Source organism: Oncorhynchus gorbuscha, linkage group LG18, assembly GCF_021184085.1.
Source record: "Oncorhynchus gorbuscha isolate QuinsamMale2020 ecotype Even-year linkage group LG18, OgorEven_v1.0, whole genome shotgun sequence".
Lineage (NCBI taxonomy): Eukaryota > Metazoa > Chordata > Actinopteri > Salmoniformes > Salmonidae > Oncorhynchus > Oncorhynchus gorbuscha.
In genome coordinates this window covers 37,418,010-37,435,141 of record NC_060190.1, presented here as the reverse complement: position 1 = coordinate 37,435,141, position 17,132 = coordinate 37,418,010, and the positions used below count along the sequence as shown (strand labels likewise).

The 17,132-nt window shown below is 43.6% G+C and overlaps 1 protein-coding gene across 1 annotated transcript; it reads right to left on the bottom strand.

Annotated features, from left to right (window-relative positions):
- Positions 1–7,209: 7,209 nt before the first annotated feature.
- On the bottom strand, positions 7,210–11,168 carry LOC124003608 (acidic mammalian chitinase-like). Its single transcript, XM_046312009.1, is given in 12 exon segments — positions 7,210–7,637; positions 7,795–7,933; positions 8,259–8,381; positions 8,592–8,734; positions 8,737–8,776; positions 8,936–9,059; positions 9,188–9,312; positions 9,677–9,842; positions 9,927–9,983; positions 10,368–10,569; positions 10,718–10,747; positions 11,076–11,168. Coding segments are annotated over 12 exon segments (1,473 nt in total). The 5' UTR covers positions 11,116–11,168; the 3' UTR covers positions 7,210–7,353.
- Positions 11,169–17,132: the final 5,964 nt, after the last annotated feature.

The window sequence follows — 17,132 nt, the reverse complement described above, 5'->3', positions numbered from 1 at the left end:
AACTATCTTTCACAACTCGTTGATTTATGAGGGGGGCGGGACTTCCCTAGGATTTGGGATTCTAGGATTTGAATATCACAACCAGGTGTGGTTTCACACCAGGATTTAGTAAATATCATACCCATTGTTCTGGTTGGATGGGGCATTACCACATGTTGTATATAAACATCACACCCCACTGTTCTGATTACAGTATGACATGTTGTGAAATGTATTGGTGGGGTGACAGAGACTATTGTGTTGAACAAGGGGCTATTGTATTGGGGCCTATGGTGACACCGTAGGGGTTGATGTGATGGGTTAGTTAGGATGAGAGTTCCATGTCTTGGCATAACACTTATACTCCTTTGTCCACATTTCTTAAGTGAGAAGGCTTGAAGTTGTGATGGGCTAGTCAGGATGGAGGTCTGTGTGTTTGTGTGTATAGGTGGGGAGAGGCTGGTGATGTGGGTCTGGACAGTTCAACTGTAAAAATGCTTGGTTGACAAATCTTGTGATTTATTAGGGGGTGGGAGGTCATACCAAGATGCTCTTATCCAGAACGACTTACAGAAGCAATTAGGGTTAAGTGCTGTGCTCAACACACACTCTTATCCAGAACGGCTTACAGAAGCAATTAGGGTTAAGTGCTGTGCTCAACACTCAGACACTCTTATCCAAAACGACTTACAGAAGCAAGTAGGGTTAAGTGCTGTGCTCAACACTCAGACACTCTTATCCAGAACGACTTACAGAAGCAAGTAGGGTTAAGTGCTGTGCTCAACACTCAGACACTCTTATCCAGAACGACTTACAGAAGCAAGTAGGGTTAAGTGCTGTGCTCAACACTCAGACACTCTTATCCAGAACGACTTACAGAAGCAAGTAGGGTTAAGTGCTGTGCTCAACACTCAGACACTCTTATCCAAAACGACTTACAGAAGCAAGTAGGGTTAAGTGCTGTGCTCAACACTCAGACACTCTTATCCAGAACGACTTACAGAAGCAAGTAGGGTTAAGTGCTGTGCTCAACACTCAGACACTCTTATCCAGAACGACTTACAGAAGCAAGTAGGGTTAAGTGCTGTGCTCAAGGGAATCAAGTCATATATGGATGTGGCTGCACTACATCATCATTCTCCATCTGCCAGTGTGCTTCAATAGGACAAAGTGGCAAGAGTCACTCATGTGCTACCATTTGGAATTGTAGCGTACTATAAACTGGGTGGTTCGAGCCCTGAATACTTATTGGATGAAAGCTGTGTTATGTCAGACCGTATGCCACAGGTATGCCAAAATATTTATTTGTACTGTTCTACTTATGTTGGTAACCAGTTTATAACAGCAATAAGGCACCTCAAGGGTTTGTGGTATATGGCCAGTACACCACGGCTATGGGCTGTGTACAGGCACTCTGTGTTGAATTATAAACTTGATCTCCACTATAAAAAACATGTAGACTTTCAATCTCCAGCCCTCCCATAGTAATGAATGTGTCAGGAGTCGGGACAAGACAGACAGGCAGACAGCTTCTCTCAGCCATTCGAAATCATGAATCAGCGGGCATTCATTTTTAAACAAAGAAATATCAATAGAAAACAGGTAAAACCAAATGAAATGTAGCTAGTTTACAGTCTTTCCAGCTTCAGTTTGAAGTGATTGTGTTAGCTGTGCTGTTGGCTAGCTCCTCTGAACAAGTGCCCTGAGGAGAGAGCACATTTTCTATGGCAGGCGAAATGGCACATCATTTGCTCATTGTTATGGATGTATCGAAATAAATAAACAGCTTCAACAAACACAAGTGCAGCTACTTTGCTCTTATTCTGGCTGCACTGTATGATGTGACCAGCCAGTATGACAATGGAACATTTAGAACAAACGACTGGGTCATGTTCATAGATACAGAACAAAAATAATTAACAACTTTGTCGCATCTCTGGCAACTGAACCGATAAAAGAATGACTAGCCAACTTTGGGTAGCAATCTTAGATTCATGTCAGGACTATATCTCATGGAAGGATGAAGTAGTATGAATAAATTCATCTAAATAGTGTTTTTTATTTATCTTAATTTAACCAGGCAAGTCAGTTATGAGCAAATTAAAATTTACAAAAACCCTCACTTAACCAATTGTGTGCCGCTCTATGGGACTCCTGGTTGTGACACAGCCTGGGATCGAACCCGGGTCTGTAGTGATGCCTCCAGCACTGTGATGCAGTGCCATAGTCTGCTGTGTTGCTCGATCCCCGAGTTAAAATATGTCAATCATTATTTGAATATGTTGGTAACCCGACTTCGTCTTGGGCCTAACAACACCCATACCAATATATCCTCCAAACACCGGCTTCGAGGGAATTATCACTTAAATGCCACACCCCCTCGTGCTTTATTGCTCAAGTGTTAAAATTGCTTAAATTACCTGAGTTATATAAACTCTGCAAAAAAAGAAACGTCTCTTTTTCAGGACCCTGTCTTTGAATGATAATTCTCACAATCCAAATAACTTCACAGATCTTCATTGTAAAGGGTATAAACACTGTTTCCCATGCTTGTTCAATGAACTATAAACAATTAATGAACATGCACCTGTGGAACGGTCGTTAAGACACAGCTTACTGCTTAGGCAATTAAGGTCACAGTTATGAACATTTAGGACAGTAAAGAGGCCTTTCTACTGACTCTGAAAAACACCAAAAGAAAGATGCCCAGGGTCCCTGCTCATCTGTGTGAACGTGCCTTAGGCATGCTGCAAGGAGGCATGAGGACTGCGGATGTGACCAGGGCAATACATTGCAATGTCTGAACTGTGACATGCCTAAGACAGCGCTACAGGGAGACAGGATGGACAGCTGATCGTCCTCGCAGTAGCAGACCATGTGTAACAACACTTGTAAAGGGACGGTACATCCGAACATCATACCTGTGGGACAGGTACAGGATGACAACAACAACTGCCCGAGTTACACCAGGAACACACAATCCCTCCATCAGTGCTCAGACTGTCCGCAATAGGCTGAGAGTGGCTGGACTGAGGGCTTGTAGGCCTGTTGTAAGGCAGGTCCTCACCAGACATCATCGGCAACAACGTTACCTATGGGCACAAACCCACTGTCGATGGACCAGACAGGACTGGCAAAAAGTGCTCTTCGCTGACGAGTCAAGGCTTTTGTCTCACCAGGGGTGATGGTTGGATTTGCGTTTATCGTCGAAGGAATAAGCGTTACACCGAGGCCTGTACTCTGAAGCGGGATCGATTTGGAGGTGGAGGGTCCGTCATGGTCTGGGGCGGTGTGTCACAGCATCATCGGACTGAGCTTATTGTCATTGCAGGCAATCTCAACGCTGTGCGTTACAGGGAAGACATTCTCATGTGGTACCCTTCCTGCAGGCTCATCCTGAAATGACCCTCCAGCATGACAATGCCACTAGCCATACTGCTCGTTCTCTGCGTGATTTCCTGCAAGACAGGAATGTCAGTGTTCTGCCATGGCCAGCAAAGAGCCCGAATCTCAATCCCATTGAGCACGTCTGGGACCTGTTGGATTGGAGGGTGAGGGCTAGGGCCATTCCCCTCAGAAATGTTCGGGAACTTGCAGGTACCTTGGTGGAAGACTGGGGTAATATCTCATAGCAACAACTGGCAAATCTGGTGCAGTCCATAAGGAGGAAATGCACTGCAGTACTTAATGCAGCTGGTGGCCACACCAGATACTGACCGTTACTTTTGATTTTGACCCCCCCCTTTGTTCCGGGACACATTATTTCATTTATTTTAGTCCCATGTCTGTGGAACTTGTTCAGTTTATGTCTCAGTTGTTGAATCTTGTTATGTTCATACAAATATTTACACATGTTATGTTTGCTGAAAATACACGCAGTTGACAGTGAAATAACTTTTTTTTTCTAACAAAATATTCCACTCATTATCTGAATTTCATTCATACACATATGATGTTCTTGTCATTTGTTAACAATACAATTAACTATCACTGGCCTAAACCCACTCTAATTCACATACCGCCCCAACAGATCCACAGATGACGTAATCAATCGCACTCCGCACTGCCCTTTCCCACCTGGACAAAAGGTACACCTATGTGAGAATGCTGTTCATTGACTACAGCTCAGCGTTCAACACCATAGTGCCCACAAAGCTCATTACTAAGCTAAAGACCCTGGGACTATACACCTCCCTTTGCAACTGGATCCTGGATTTCCAGATTTGCCACCCCCAGGTGGTAAGGGTGGTAAGGGAAGCCAAAAACACGTCTTCCATGCTGATCCTCAACACTTGGTCCCCACAGGGTTGCATGCTTAGTTCCCTCCTGTACTCCCTGTTCACCTACGACTGAGTGGCCAAACACGACTCCAATGCCATCATTAATTTTGCTGACGACACAACAGTGGTAGGCCTGATAACTGACAACGATGAGACAGCCTATAAGTAGGAAGTCAGAGACCTGGCAGTGTAGTGCCAGGACAAACACCTCTCCCTCAATTTGAGCAAGACAAAGGAGCTGATCATGGACTACAGGAAAAGGCAGACCGAACAGGCCCCCATTAACATTGATGGGGCTGTAGTGGAGCGGGTTGAGAGTTTCAAGTTTCTTGGTGTCCACATCATCAACAAACTATCATGGTCCAAGACAGTCATGAAGAGGGAGCGACAACACATTTTCCCCCTCAGGAGACTGAAAATATTTGGAATAGGTCCCTTGATCCTCAAAAAGTTATACAGCTGCACCATCGAGAGCATCTTGACCGGTTGCATCACTGCCTGGTATGGCAACTGCTCGGCATTTGACCGTAACGCACTACTGAGGGTAGTGCGTACATCCCAGTACATCACTGGGGTCAAGCTTTCTGCCATCCAGGACCTGTATACTAGGCGGTGTCAGAGAAAAGCCCAAGAAATTGTCAAAGACTCCAGCCACCCTAGTCATAGACTGTTCTCTCTGCTACCGCATGGCAAGCGGTACTGGAGTGCCAAGTCTAGGTCCAAAAGGTTCTTTAACAGCTTCTACCCCCAAGCCATAAGACTGCTGAACAATTAATGAAATGGCCACCATGGACTATTTACATTGACCCCCCTTAACCCCTACCTACATGAGCAAATTATCTTGACATTACCAGAAACCAGTACCCCTGCAAATTGACTCGGTACAGGTACCCCTTTATATAGTCTCGTTATTATTTTATTGTGTTACTTTTTAGAAATATTTTCTTCACTCTTTCTTGAACTGCATTGTTGGTTAAAACGTGTTAATGGTACAGGTTCCCCAAGGGGTACCACCCCCCCCCCGCTCAACTAAAACAGTGGCGCACAGAATGCAAAAATATTCTTAGAAATATTTCTACCTCCACACATTAACAAGTCCAATAGCTCAAATGAAAGATAAACACCTTGTTCATCTACCCAGCAAGTCAGATTTCTAAAATGTTTTACGGCGAAAACATAGCACATATTTATGTCAAACCACCACCAAAGACACAGCTAATTTAAATAGCCATTTTGTCGAACAAAAGATGTAATCACAAACGCAGGATTAAAAGAAAAATAATTCACCAACCTTTTGAAAATCTTCATCAGATGACAGTAATAGGACATGTTACACAGTACATTTATGTTTTTTCAATAATATGCCATTTATATCCATAAATCTCTGTTTACAATGTCGACATGTTCAAAAAATGCTACTAAAATGTCCGGAGAAATTATGATAACTCCACCAGATAACAGCAATACACATCATAAACTTTGACTAAATATACATGTTCTACATATAGTTAGAAAGATACACTGTTTCTTAATGCAACCACTGTGTTACATTTATTTTTAACGTTACAGAATTCGTTCACTAGGCAATAATCTGAGACGGCGCTCAGACATTAGCAATATTTCTCCGCTATGTTGGAGTCAACAGAAACACAAAATTACCACATAAATATTCCCTTACCTTTGATGGTCTTCGATAAGAAGTCGTGCAAGGAGTCATACTTACCAAAAACAGCGTTTGGCTTTCAAGTCTGCATCTTTGGGTTATCAAACGCGACAAATTCCGGCTAAAATGCAGCCAAAATTCGAGGAGTTGCGCATCAAAACTTCAAAATTCCATATAATATGTCGACAAAACTGGTCAAACTAAGTGCAGAATCAAGCTTTAGGATGTTCTAAACGTGCAAAACAATTATCAACTCGAACAGACAAACTCACATCGTGTAATGATTCCTGGAACAAAGGGATCTCCAGACGCGACGTGCACATGAGAGTGCATGTATTTTCACGTGACCCGAATGTTTTAGCCCGCCAAAGGGTGAGAGAGCGCGCTGTTTTTCACAAGGAAACGCCCCATTGAAAGGAGACATCGCGCTGAAGACATAGAAACTGTTCCCAGATCCGTAGCTGGTTGGGAAGGGTGGGGGCGATGACGTCAAAGTTGGCCCAACTTTACTGCTGACAGAGAGTGTTTGGGAGAATGGCTGCCCTGTGAGTTCTGCTTTACATACAGACATAATATGAACGGTTTTAGAAGTTTTAGAGTGTTTTCTATTCAATAATAATTATTATATGCATATATTAGCAATTTTGGACAGATTTATTTTCTGTTTACTATGGGCACGCAATTCCTCCAAAGGGGGCAGTATTCTGCCTAGCTCTAACTGGTTATTAAGGGCTTGTAAATTAGCATTTCACTGTAAGGTCTACCTACACCGGTTGTATTCGGCGCATGTGACCAAGAGTTTGATTTGATTTGAAATAAAACAATGTGCATGTCAAGTTATATTCAAATTCTGTAAAGAAAATAACATTTACTATATATTCTTTCTTTTCAGCATTTCAAAAAGAACAGTTTTGAAATGTGTGTCTTGTATTTTTGAATTTGGATGAAATGGTAGTTAAAAAGACAAATGGTGAGCCTATCATTATGTCATGTTAATGATGAGTCAGTCTAAGCTCTGCGTGCTTTATACCGTGTCTGTCAGCCTGGTAAAGTTTGACTGCAGTAAAGGACTACTGCGATTCTCTGTAGTGGAATGAATTGTATAAAAACTAAACTGACAAAAGGTGTTTGAGGGAATCAGTTTGAGAACGGCGAGGAGCAGAATTGCTAATCTTGTTCAGATAATGACTAGCTATGTGGGATTCAAGGTGATTCTGCTCAAAGTGCAATGAAGTTGACCTCAAACCCACACAGAGCAGAATAAATACAATTTCTGAGAAAACAGGATGCATTCATATGTTGGGAGTTTATTAGAGTGGATTTGACATGTTAAATGGAGCTGATGTTACAATAGGACATGACAACAGTGGCCCTAACAACCACATAACCTTTAGACCCAGCTCCTTCATTAATAAGGGGAATTCTGGTTTCTTAGGCCCAGTTGCAGCACTTGCAGCTGGCGTCGAAAACCAGGCCGGCAGCACACTGCTGGTCGTAGGTCTTGCCCTGGCTACAATTGTAGAAGTGGTTGGAATTGGTGGGGTCAGGGTATATTCCGTCAGCCTTCCCGGCGCAGAAGCCAGATCCGCTGCTACTACTGCCACCGCCACTGCTGCCACCGCTGCTGCTGCCACCTTGACCGCCGGGCTGTGGGGGGTTAAGTGGGTGCTGGGTAGGGGTCACTGGGGCGATGGGGACCGTACGGGCGGCACAACCTGGGAGAGATGGAGGACATAGGAGTGGGGGAAGGGGATTGAGATAATTTGAGATCATTTCAACTACATTTCTACTACTATTTGAGAGAGTGATAGAGAGGATTGCTGTTGAATGTTTGTGTGTGCATGCAGGCATGCATGTGTCTGTGTCACTCACCGGCTCCGGTTCCCAGTCCAGACTTGAGGGTGTTGATCAGTGGGTATCTTCCCTGTCCACAGAAGGTTCCAGAGAAGTCATCCAGATCCAGACTCCACACCATGGCTCCTCCGAAGCCAGTGTTCTTCAGCCACTCAATCTGTAGGGGAGAAAGAGAGGGGAGAGGAGGGTTTACTTAACGGGGTGAAATTGGATAAATATGTATAGGTGATAGAACTTCATCAATTGCCCTATGTTGCTCAGTTGGTAGGGAATGGATCTTTCAATGACAGGATGGTGGATTCGAATTCTCGCTGGGGTCACCTATAACAAAATGTATGCACTCACTACTGTAAATCACGAAGAAAAAAGCTACTGTTGAATTCCATATATTATAAGGATTATTGTAACAGAGTAGGATGCTACGCCATTACTCCCTAGTTATATATTTCCTCCAACAGACAAACACCCCCACAAACACAGACCTTGTCCTGGAAACTCTTGACGTTGTCATATCCAACCCAGATGTTCTGCTGGGTGTAGGCGTAGGGCACCATCTGGGCACCGTCCCAGGCCTGGGTAGCTCCCTGCTTCAGTAAGGTGCATATCTAATGACACACACACACACGTTAGGGTTGCAAGTTGCATGATTCAGGAAGCTGCAAATGTAATCACTCAAAAACATACACTGGGTTTGCGTCCAAAATAACACCCTGTTCCCCAGGACACTTCCTTTGACAAGAGCAGACAAGTAGTACACTGTGTAGGGATTGGAATAGGGTGTAATTTCTGACCAATCTTAATCCTGTGTCAATTACCTCATAGTAGGCCAGGAAGCCAGACTGTCTGGTGAATGGTCCGGCCGGGCCGGGGCCATTGGCCGGTGCGCCTACCCCAGTGTTAGAGCCACTGGCCAGCTTGAAGGTGTGGCCATAGGTGGGGAATCCAACCAGGAGCTTTCAGCGGGGGCACCACTGCTCTTCCAGTACTTCATAGCATAGTCCTGAGAACACACAAAGTATGTGGTAGTGAGAACACTGGAGAGAGAATAATTATTAAGAAATGTGGAACTCACTCTCAGCTCAAAACTAAATAGGCAGGAAGAGATAAATGAGCCGAGTAAGACAGAGAGGAAGAGATGAGCATGGAGAGAGAGACTCACCACATCGAAGTAGATGTAATCTCCCTGATCAGCTGGTCCTCTGTAGAGAGGGCTGTTTTCTCCAGTGTTGTGTTCCCAAGATCCATGAAAGTCATAGGTCATCACATGCAGATAGTCCAACACCCTGAGAGGGAGAGGGAGAGAAAGAGAGGGAGAAAGAGAGTTTCCAAAATGCCAAGAAGTATTTGATAGATCATGCATGTTTTAATGTACAAATAATGTATGAATGAGATCCAGTGTGTATGTACTAACGATCCAATCTCGGCGATCTGGTATCCAGAGTCGATGGTTCCCTTTCCGGCAGAAACAGCTGCAGTCAGCATCAGACGAGGACGGTTGGTGTTCTTTCCTTCAGCCTCAAAGGCAGCCATCAGCTCCTAGAGGGAGACAGTGCACAGAGGAATGTTTGTGTTCATGAGGGTGTTCAAGCGTTCATTCTTGTCTGTGTGTTCATTTGTTTGTGCATGAGCTATTTTGTGCGTGTGTGTGTGTGTCTGTATGTGTGATTGTTAATCCGGGTGTGTGGGTGTTTATACATGTGTTTGTTCATTCGTGTGTGTGTGTGTGTGTGTGTGTGTGTGTGTGTGTGTGTGTGTGTGTGTGTGTGTGTGTGTGTGTGTGTGTGTGTGTGTGTGTGTGTGTGTGTGTGTGTGTGTGTGTGTGTGTGTGTGTGTGTGTGTGTGTGTGTGTGTGTGTGTGTGTGTGTGTGTGTGTGTGTGTGTACAGGTGTTTGAGTCTAACCTGCAGCAAGGTGGTGAATCTGGCCTTGTCTGCAGGTGGGGAGCCTCTGGATCCGGGATACTCCCAGTCAATGTCCAGGCCGTCAAACTGGTACTGTCTCAGGAACTTGATAACGCTGCTGATGAATGTCTGGCGGTTGGCTGCACTGGACACCATTGCTGTGAACCTGGGTACACACACACAGCTCAGACACAGGGTGTGTGTGTAAATGTGTGTGTGCAATTGCATGTTTATATGCATCTCCACTTACGGCTGAGTGCCAAAATTCCATCCTCCAATGGCCAGCAGAGTCTTCAGGTTGCTGTTCCTGTTACCAAATACAAGACTTAGGGTTATTACTGGCTTAGGGGTGCATGTGTGCACCACGGGAGGCTGCTGAGGGGAAGAAAGCTCATAAAAATGTCTGGGATGGTGGAAATGGAATGGCATCAAACACATAGAAACAATGTGTTTCACATATTTGATACCATTCCACTAATTCTGCTCCAGCTCTTACCACGAGCCCGTCCTCCACACTTAAGGTGCCACAAACCTCCTGTGGAGTGTACATGCCTGAATGAGAAAGTGTTTGCCTGCATTTGTCTATGTGTGTGCGTGCCTGCATGCATGCATGCGTATGTGCATGTGTGCATGCCTGCTTGAGTGTGTGTTTGTGTGTGCGTGTTTGTGCATGTGTGTGTCTCTCTCTCACTGGTTCTTGAGAGCCTGGAACTGTCCGTAGAGTTTCTCATCGTCCCATTCATAGGTCTTGATCTCGTTGTTGGCCATGCCGGCAAAGGCATAGATCAGATGGTCACAGAGACAGGGGTCCACGTTGGTGGGGAAATACTTGCCGGCTCCTGGCCGGTACTGGCCCCAGTTAGTGAAATAACAGGATAGGATGTAGGAGGATCCTATGGAAGGGTAGTAGTAATGTTAGAGTTTGGAGTTAGGCAGTTTTAGAGTGATGGTTGTCATGCTCTGTAAGTTGAGTTATAGTTCTCTTATTGGCTACTTATCTAGCTGCTGGCTAAATGTAAATTAAATGTACTTAAAACTTACCTAGCTGTGCATGCAGCAGGAGAGCCAGTCCTAGAGAGGGAGAAAAGGAGAATGGTGAGAGAAAGCGAGAGAGACAGAAGTAAAGAAAGGAGAAAGACAAAGGGAGAGATTTTATGTTACATTAAACTTTTTTTAAAGTCAACATAATTCAGAACTGTAATGATCATGATATAAAGTGCAGTTCTTCCCCTCAGACATGAATATAGATGGGTCATGGTGCTGGCAACCTCAGTCCTTAGAAACAGACATTGAACACAGTAGCATTGACAAAATGCATAGCTAAATGTAAATAACATGTTTGAAATAAAGAGCAATAGTACAGTTATAAGCTAAATAAGCCAAAATAAATTCCACTTACCAACGCAGATGAGTAGTTTGCCCATGGTTGCTCTGTACATTGCTCCATGGGCTGCTGAACCCTTTTATACTCTCAACGACCACTCCTATCTCACTCATATCTCTAAGACTTTCCCATTTCGCAGCAAAACTCAATCAGCCTCAATCACTTGTTTGAACATGGGTTTCCACTGCCTTAAAAAAACACTGATAAACTTCATATGTCCTTGTTTTAAGACATCATAAGCTGACAATAAAAAAGCAAGTCTGTTTTGGGCTGTAATAATTTGGTGAAACTGACACTGAAATTGATAATTTGGTGAAACCATAGAGATGGGTGCATTAGTCACCCCTTAGCCTCTTCAGTACATCCCCCACAACTAGCCCCTGCACCCTAGCTAGCACCTTTCTCCTACCACCAAACTCCCTATATACTTGTGGAGATTGCTTATTGTTCCTCTATATATTTTTATTTGTATATATTCTTAGTCCAATCCTTTACTTAGATGTATGTGTATTAGGTAGTTGTTGTGGAATTGTTAGATAACTTGTTAGATATTGCTGCACTGTCAGAAATAGAAGCATTTTGCTACACTAACCATGTGTATGTGACCAATATATTATCATTTGATTGAGATTGACCTTGAAATGGGATAGATGTAAAGAATATGGTGACCATTCTACCAAGTCAAGCGCAAGGTTGAGATGTCCCCATAATTAATTGATCTATCTTTTGTTTCAGTTGTACTAGCGGTGGGCTGAAGGTTGGGGGGGAGTGAGAGATATTGTTATCCACGTCGGCACCAACGATGTTAGGATGAAACAGTCAGAGATCACCAAGCGCAACATAGTTTCAGTGTGTAAATCAGCTAGGACCAAGCCTGACATGCTGAGAGTGACGGACTCCATCCTGGCTGGAGGGGTGCTCTCATCTTATCTACATAGACATAGAGAGGGCTCTAACTCCTCTAGCTCCACAATGAAATATGGTACATAGACATAGACAGGGCTCTAACTCCTCTAGCTCCACAATGAAATAGGGTGCAGGCCAGGCAGCAGGCTGTTAGCCAGCCTGCCAGCATAGTGGAGTCTGCAACTAGCACAGTCAGTGTAATCACCTCAGCTATCCCCATTGAGACCGTGTCTGTGCCTCAACCTAGGCTGGGCAAAATTAAACATGGCGGTGTTTGCCTTAGCAATCTCACTAGAATAAAGAAAGACCTCCTCCATTCCTGCCATTATTGAAAGAGATCATGATACCTCACATCTCAAAATAGGGCTACTTATTGTTAGATCCCTCACTTCAAAGGCAGTTATAGTCAATGAACTAATCACTGATCAAAATCTTGACGTGATTGGCCTGACTGAAACATGGCTTAAGGCTGATGAATTTACTGTGTTAAATGAGGCCTCACCTCCTGGTTACACTAGTGACCATATCCCCCGTGCATCCCGCAAAGGCGGAGGTGTTGCTAACATTTACGATGGCAAATTTCAATTTGCAAAAAAAAAAGACGTTTCATCTTTTGAGCTTCTTGTCATGAAATCTATGCAGCCTACTCAATCACTTGTTTAAAGCTACAGGCCTCCTGAGCCATATACAGCGTTCCTCACTGAGCTCCCTGAATTCCTATCGGACCTTGTAGTCATAGCAGATAATATTCTAAGTTTTGGTGATTTTAATATTCACATGGAAAAGTCCACAGACCCACTCCAAAAGGCTTTCGGACCATTATCGACTCAGTGGGTTTTGTCCACCATGTCTCTGGACCTACTTACTGTCTCAGTCATACTCTGGACCTAGTTTTGTCCCATGGAATAAATGTTGTGGATCTTATTGTTTTTCCTCATAATCCTGGACTATCGGACCACCATTTTATTAAGTTAGCAATCGCAACAAATAATCTGCTCAGACCCCAACCAAGGAGCATCAAAAGTCATGCAATAAATTCTCAGACAACACAAAGATTCCTTGATGCCCTTCCAGACTCCCTCTGCCTACCCAAGGACTTCAGAGGACAAAAATCAGTTAACCACCTAACTGAGGAACTCAATTTAACCTTGAGCAATACCCTAGATGCAGTTGCACCCCTAAAAACTAAAAGCATTTGTCATAAGAAACTAGCTTCCTGGTATAGAGAAAATGCCCGAGCTCTGAAGCAAGCTTCCAGAAAATTGGAATGGCAATGGCGCCACACAAAACTGGAAGTCTTTCGACTAGCTTGGAAAGACAGTACCGTGTAGTATCGAAGAGCCCTCACTGCTGCTCGATCATCCTATTTTTCCAACTTAATTGAGGAAAATAAGAACAATCCTCAACGTATTTTTGATACTGTTGCAAAGCTAACTAAAAAGCAGCATGCCTCAAGTGAAGATGGCTTTCATTTCAGCAGTAATAAATTCTTGAACTTCTTTAAGGAAAAGATCATGATCATTAGAAAGCAAATTACGGACTCCTCTTTTAAATCTGCGTATTCCTTCAAAGCTCAGTTGTCCTGAGTCTGCACAACTCTGCCAGGACCTTGGATCAAGAGAGACACTCAAATGTTTTAGTACTATATCGCTTGACACAATGATGAAAATAATCTTGGCCTCTAAACCTTCAAGTTGCATACTGGACCCTATTCCAACTACTGAAAGAGCTGCTTCTGTCACGCCCTGGTCTTAGTATTTTGTGTTTTCTTTATTATTTTGATCAGGCCAGGGTGTGACATGGGTTATTTTATGTGGTGTGTTTTGTCTAGGGGTTTGTTGTAGGTTATGGGATAGTGGTTAGTGGGGTTGTCTAGATTAGTCTATGGCTGCCTGGAGTGGTTCTCAATCAGAGGCAGGTGTTTATCGTTGTCTCTGATTGGGAACCATATTAAGGCAGCCATATTCTTTGAGTGGTTCGTGGGTGATTATTCCTGTCTCCTATGTCAGTATTTGTACCACACGGGACTGATTCGGGTTTTCACGGTTCTTGTTTTTGTAGTTTATTCATGTATAGTTTCTTTATTAAAACCTCTTCAGTCTACCCTCTACTTTTTCGAACATTCTGTTAAAAATCGCGCAACATTTCAGCGCCCTGCTACTAATGCCAGGAATATAGTATATGCATATGATTAGTATGTGTGGATAGAAAACACTCAGACGTTTATAAAACTGGTCTACCCGGTTCAAGGGAATCGATTCCCTCCGGTCTCCGACCGGATGTTTTGGTCGAGCTCTCTCCGGCCATGTTTTTTTCCAGACGACACCTATAGAATTTACATCGCCTCCTGATGAATTTTATCGCTTATTAACGTGTACTAATACCTAAAGTTGCATGACAAAGTATTTCGAAGTGTTTTGTGAAAGTTTATCGTCGACTTTTTGAATTAAAAAAAGACGTTACGTTATGAAACGCTATTTTTTTTTGTTTATCACACAGTCTACATAGAACGATATCTAGGCTATATATGGACCGATTTAATGGAAAAAAAGACCCAATAGTGATTATGGGACATCTAGGAATGCCAACAAAGAAGATGGTCAAAGGTAATGAATGTTTTATATTTTATTGTGCGGTTTGTGTAGCGCCGAATATGCTAATTATTTTGTTTACGTCCCCTGCGGGTCTTTTGTGGTGTTACATGCTATCAGATAATAGCTTCTCATGCTTTCTCCGAAAAGCATTTTAAAAATCTGACTTGTTGCCTGGATTTACAACGAGTGTAGCTTTAATTCAATACCCTGCATGTGTATTTTAATGAACGTTTGAGTTTTAACTAATACTATTAGCATTTAGCGTAGCGCATTTGCATTTCCAGAGCTCTAGATGGGACGCCTGCGTGGCAGGTAGGAGCAAGTGGTTAAAGACCCATGAATTATCACCATGCTGCATTTTGGTCCGCCTCTCCTTCAACGGAAGAATCCCGTTACAGCTTCCTGTGCTTGGTCCTCCTATGTTGAACATAATAAACGGCTCTCTATCCACCGGATGTGTACCAAACTCATTAAAAGTAGCAGTAATAAAGCCTCTCTTGAAAAAGCCAAACCTTGACCCAGAAAATATAAAAACTATCGGCCTATATCGAATCTTCCATTCCTCTCAACATTTTTAGAAAAAGTTATTGCGCAGCAACTCACTGCCTTCCTGGTCCTTCTGTAGCTCAGTTGGTAGAGCATGGCGCTTGTAACGCCAGGGTAGTGGGTTCGATTCCTGGGACCACCCATACGTAGAATGTATGCACACATGACTGTAAGTCGCTTTGGATAAAAGCGTCTGCTAAATGGCATATTATTTATTTATTATTTAAGACAAACAATGTATAATATAAGAAATGATTCAGTCTGGTTTTAGACCCCATCATAGCACTGAGACTGCACTTGTGAAGGTAGTAAATTACCTTTTAATGCCGAGGCTCTGCATCTGTCCTCGTGCACCTAGATCTTAGTGCTGCTTTTGATACCGTCGATCACCACATTCTTTTGGAGAGATTGGAAATGCAAATTGGTCTACAAGGACCAGTTCTGGCCTGGTTTAGATCTTATGCGTCGGAAAGATATCAGTTTGTCTCAGTGAATGGTTTGTCCTGTAAATTGTAAATGTTGGTGTTCCTCAAGGTTCCGTTTTAGGACCACTATGGTTTTCCCTATATATTTTACCTCTTGGGGATGTCATTTGAAATCATATTCTTAACTTTCACTGCTATGCTGATGATGGGGCGGCAGGGTAGCCTAGTGGTTAGAGCGTTGGACTAGTAACCAGAAGGTTGCAATTTCAAATCCTCTGAGCCGACAAGGTACAAATCTGTCGTCCTGCCACTGAACAGGCAGTTAACCCACTGTTCCTAGGCCGTCTTTGAAAATAAGAATTTGTTCTTAACTGACTTGCCTAATTAAATAAAGGTCAAATAAAATAATAAAATAAACACACAGCTGTACATTTCAATGAAACATGGTGAAGCCCCAAAATTGCCCTCGCTAGCAGCCTGTGTTTCAGACACAAGGAAGTGGATGGCTGCAAACGTTCTACTTTAAAACTCGGACAAAACAGAGATGCTTGTTCTAGGTCACAAGAAACAAAGATATCTTCTGTTGAATCTGACAATTAATCTTGATGGTTGTACAGTCGTCTCAAATGAAACTGTGAAGCACCTCGTCATTACTCTGGACCCTGATCTCTCTTTTAATGAACATATCAAGACTGTTTTAAGGACAGCTTTTTTCCATCTACATAACATTTCAAAAATCAGAAACTTTCTGTCCAGAAATGAAGCAGAAAAATGTATCCATGCTTTTGTTACTTCTAGGTTAGATTACTGCAATGCTCTACTTTAAGTCTTTACTGAAGACTCATCTCTTCAGTGGGTCATATGATTGAGTGTAGTCTGGCCCAAGAGTGTGAAAGTGAACGGAAAGGCTCTGGAGCAACAAACCGCCCTTGCTGTCTCTGCCTGGCCGGTTCCCCTCTCTCCACTGGGATTCTCTATCTCTAACCCTATTACAGGGGCTGAGTCACGGGCTTACTGGTGCTCTTTCATGCCGTCGCTAGGAGGGGCGCGTCACTTGAGTGGGTTGCGTCACTTGAGTGGGTTGAGTCACTGACGTGATCTTCCTGTCTGGATTGGCGTCAACCTCTTGGATTGTGCCTTGGCGGAGATCTTTGTGGGCTGTAGTCGGCCTTGTCTCAGGATGGTAAGATGGTGGTTAAAGATAGCCCTCTAGTGGTGTGGGGGCTGTGCTTTGGCAAAGTGGGTGGGGTTATATACTTCCTGTTTGGCCCTGTCCGGGGGTATGATCGGATTGGGCCACAGTGTCTCCTGACCCCTCCTATCTCAGCCTCCAGTATTTATGCTGAGGTAGATTATGTGTCGGGGGGCTAGGGTCAGTTTGTTATATCTGGAGTACTTCGCCTGTCTTATCTGGTGTCCTGTGTGAATGTAAGTATGCTCTCTCTAATTCTCTCTTTCTCTCTCTCGGGGGATCTGAGCCCTAGGACCATGCCTCAGGACTACCTGGCATGATGACTACTTGCTGTCCTCAGTCCACCTGGCCATGCTGCTGCTCCAGTTTCAACTGTTCTGCTTGCGGCTATGGAACCCTGACCTCTTCA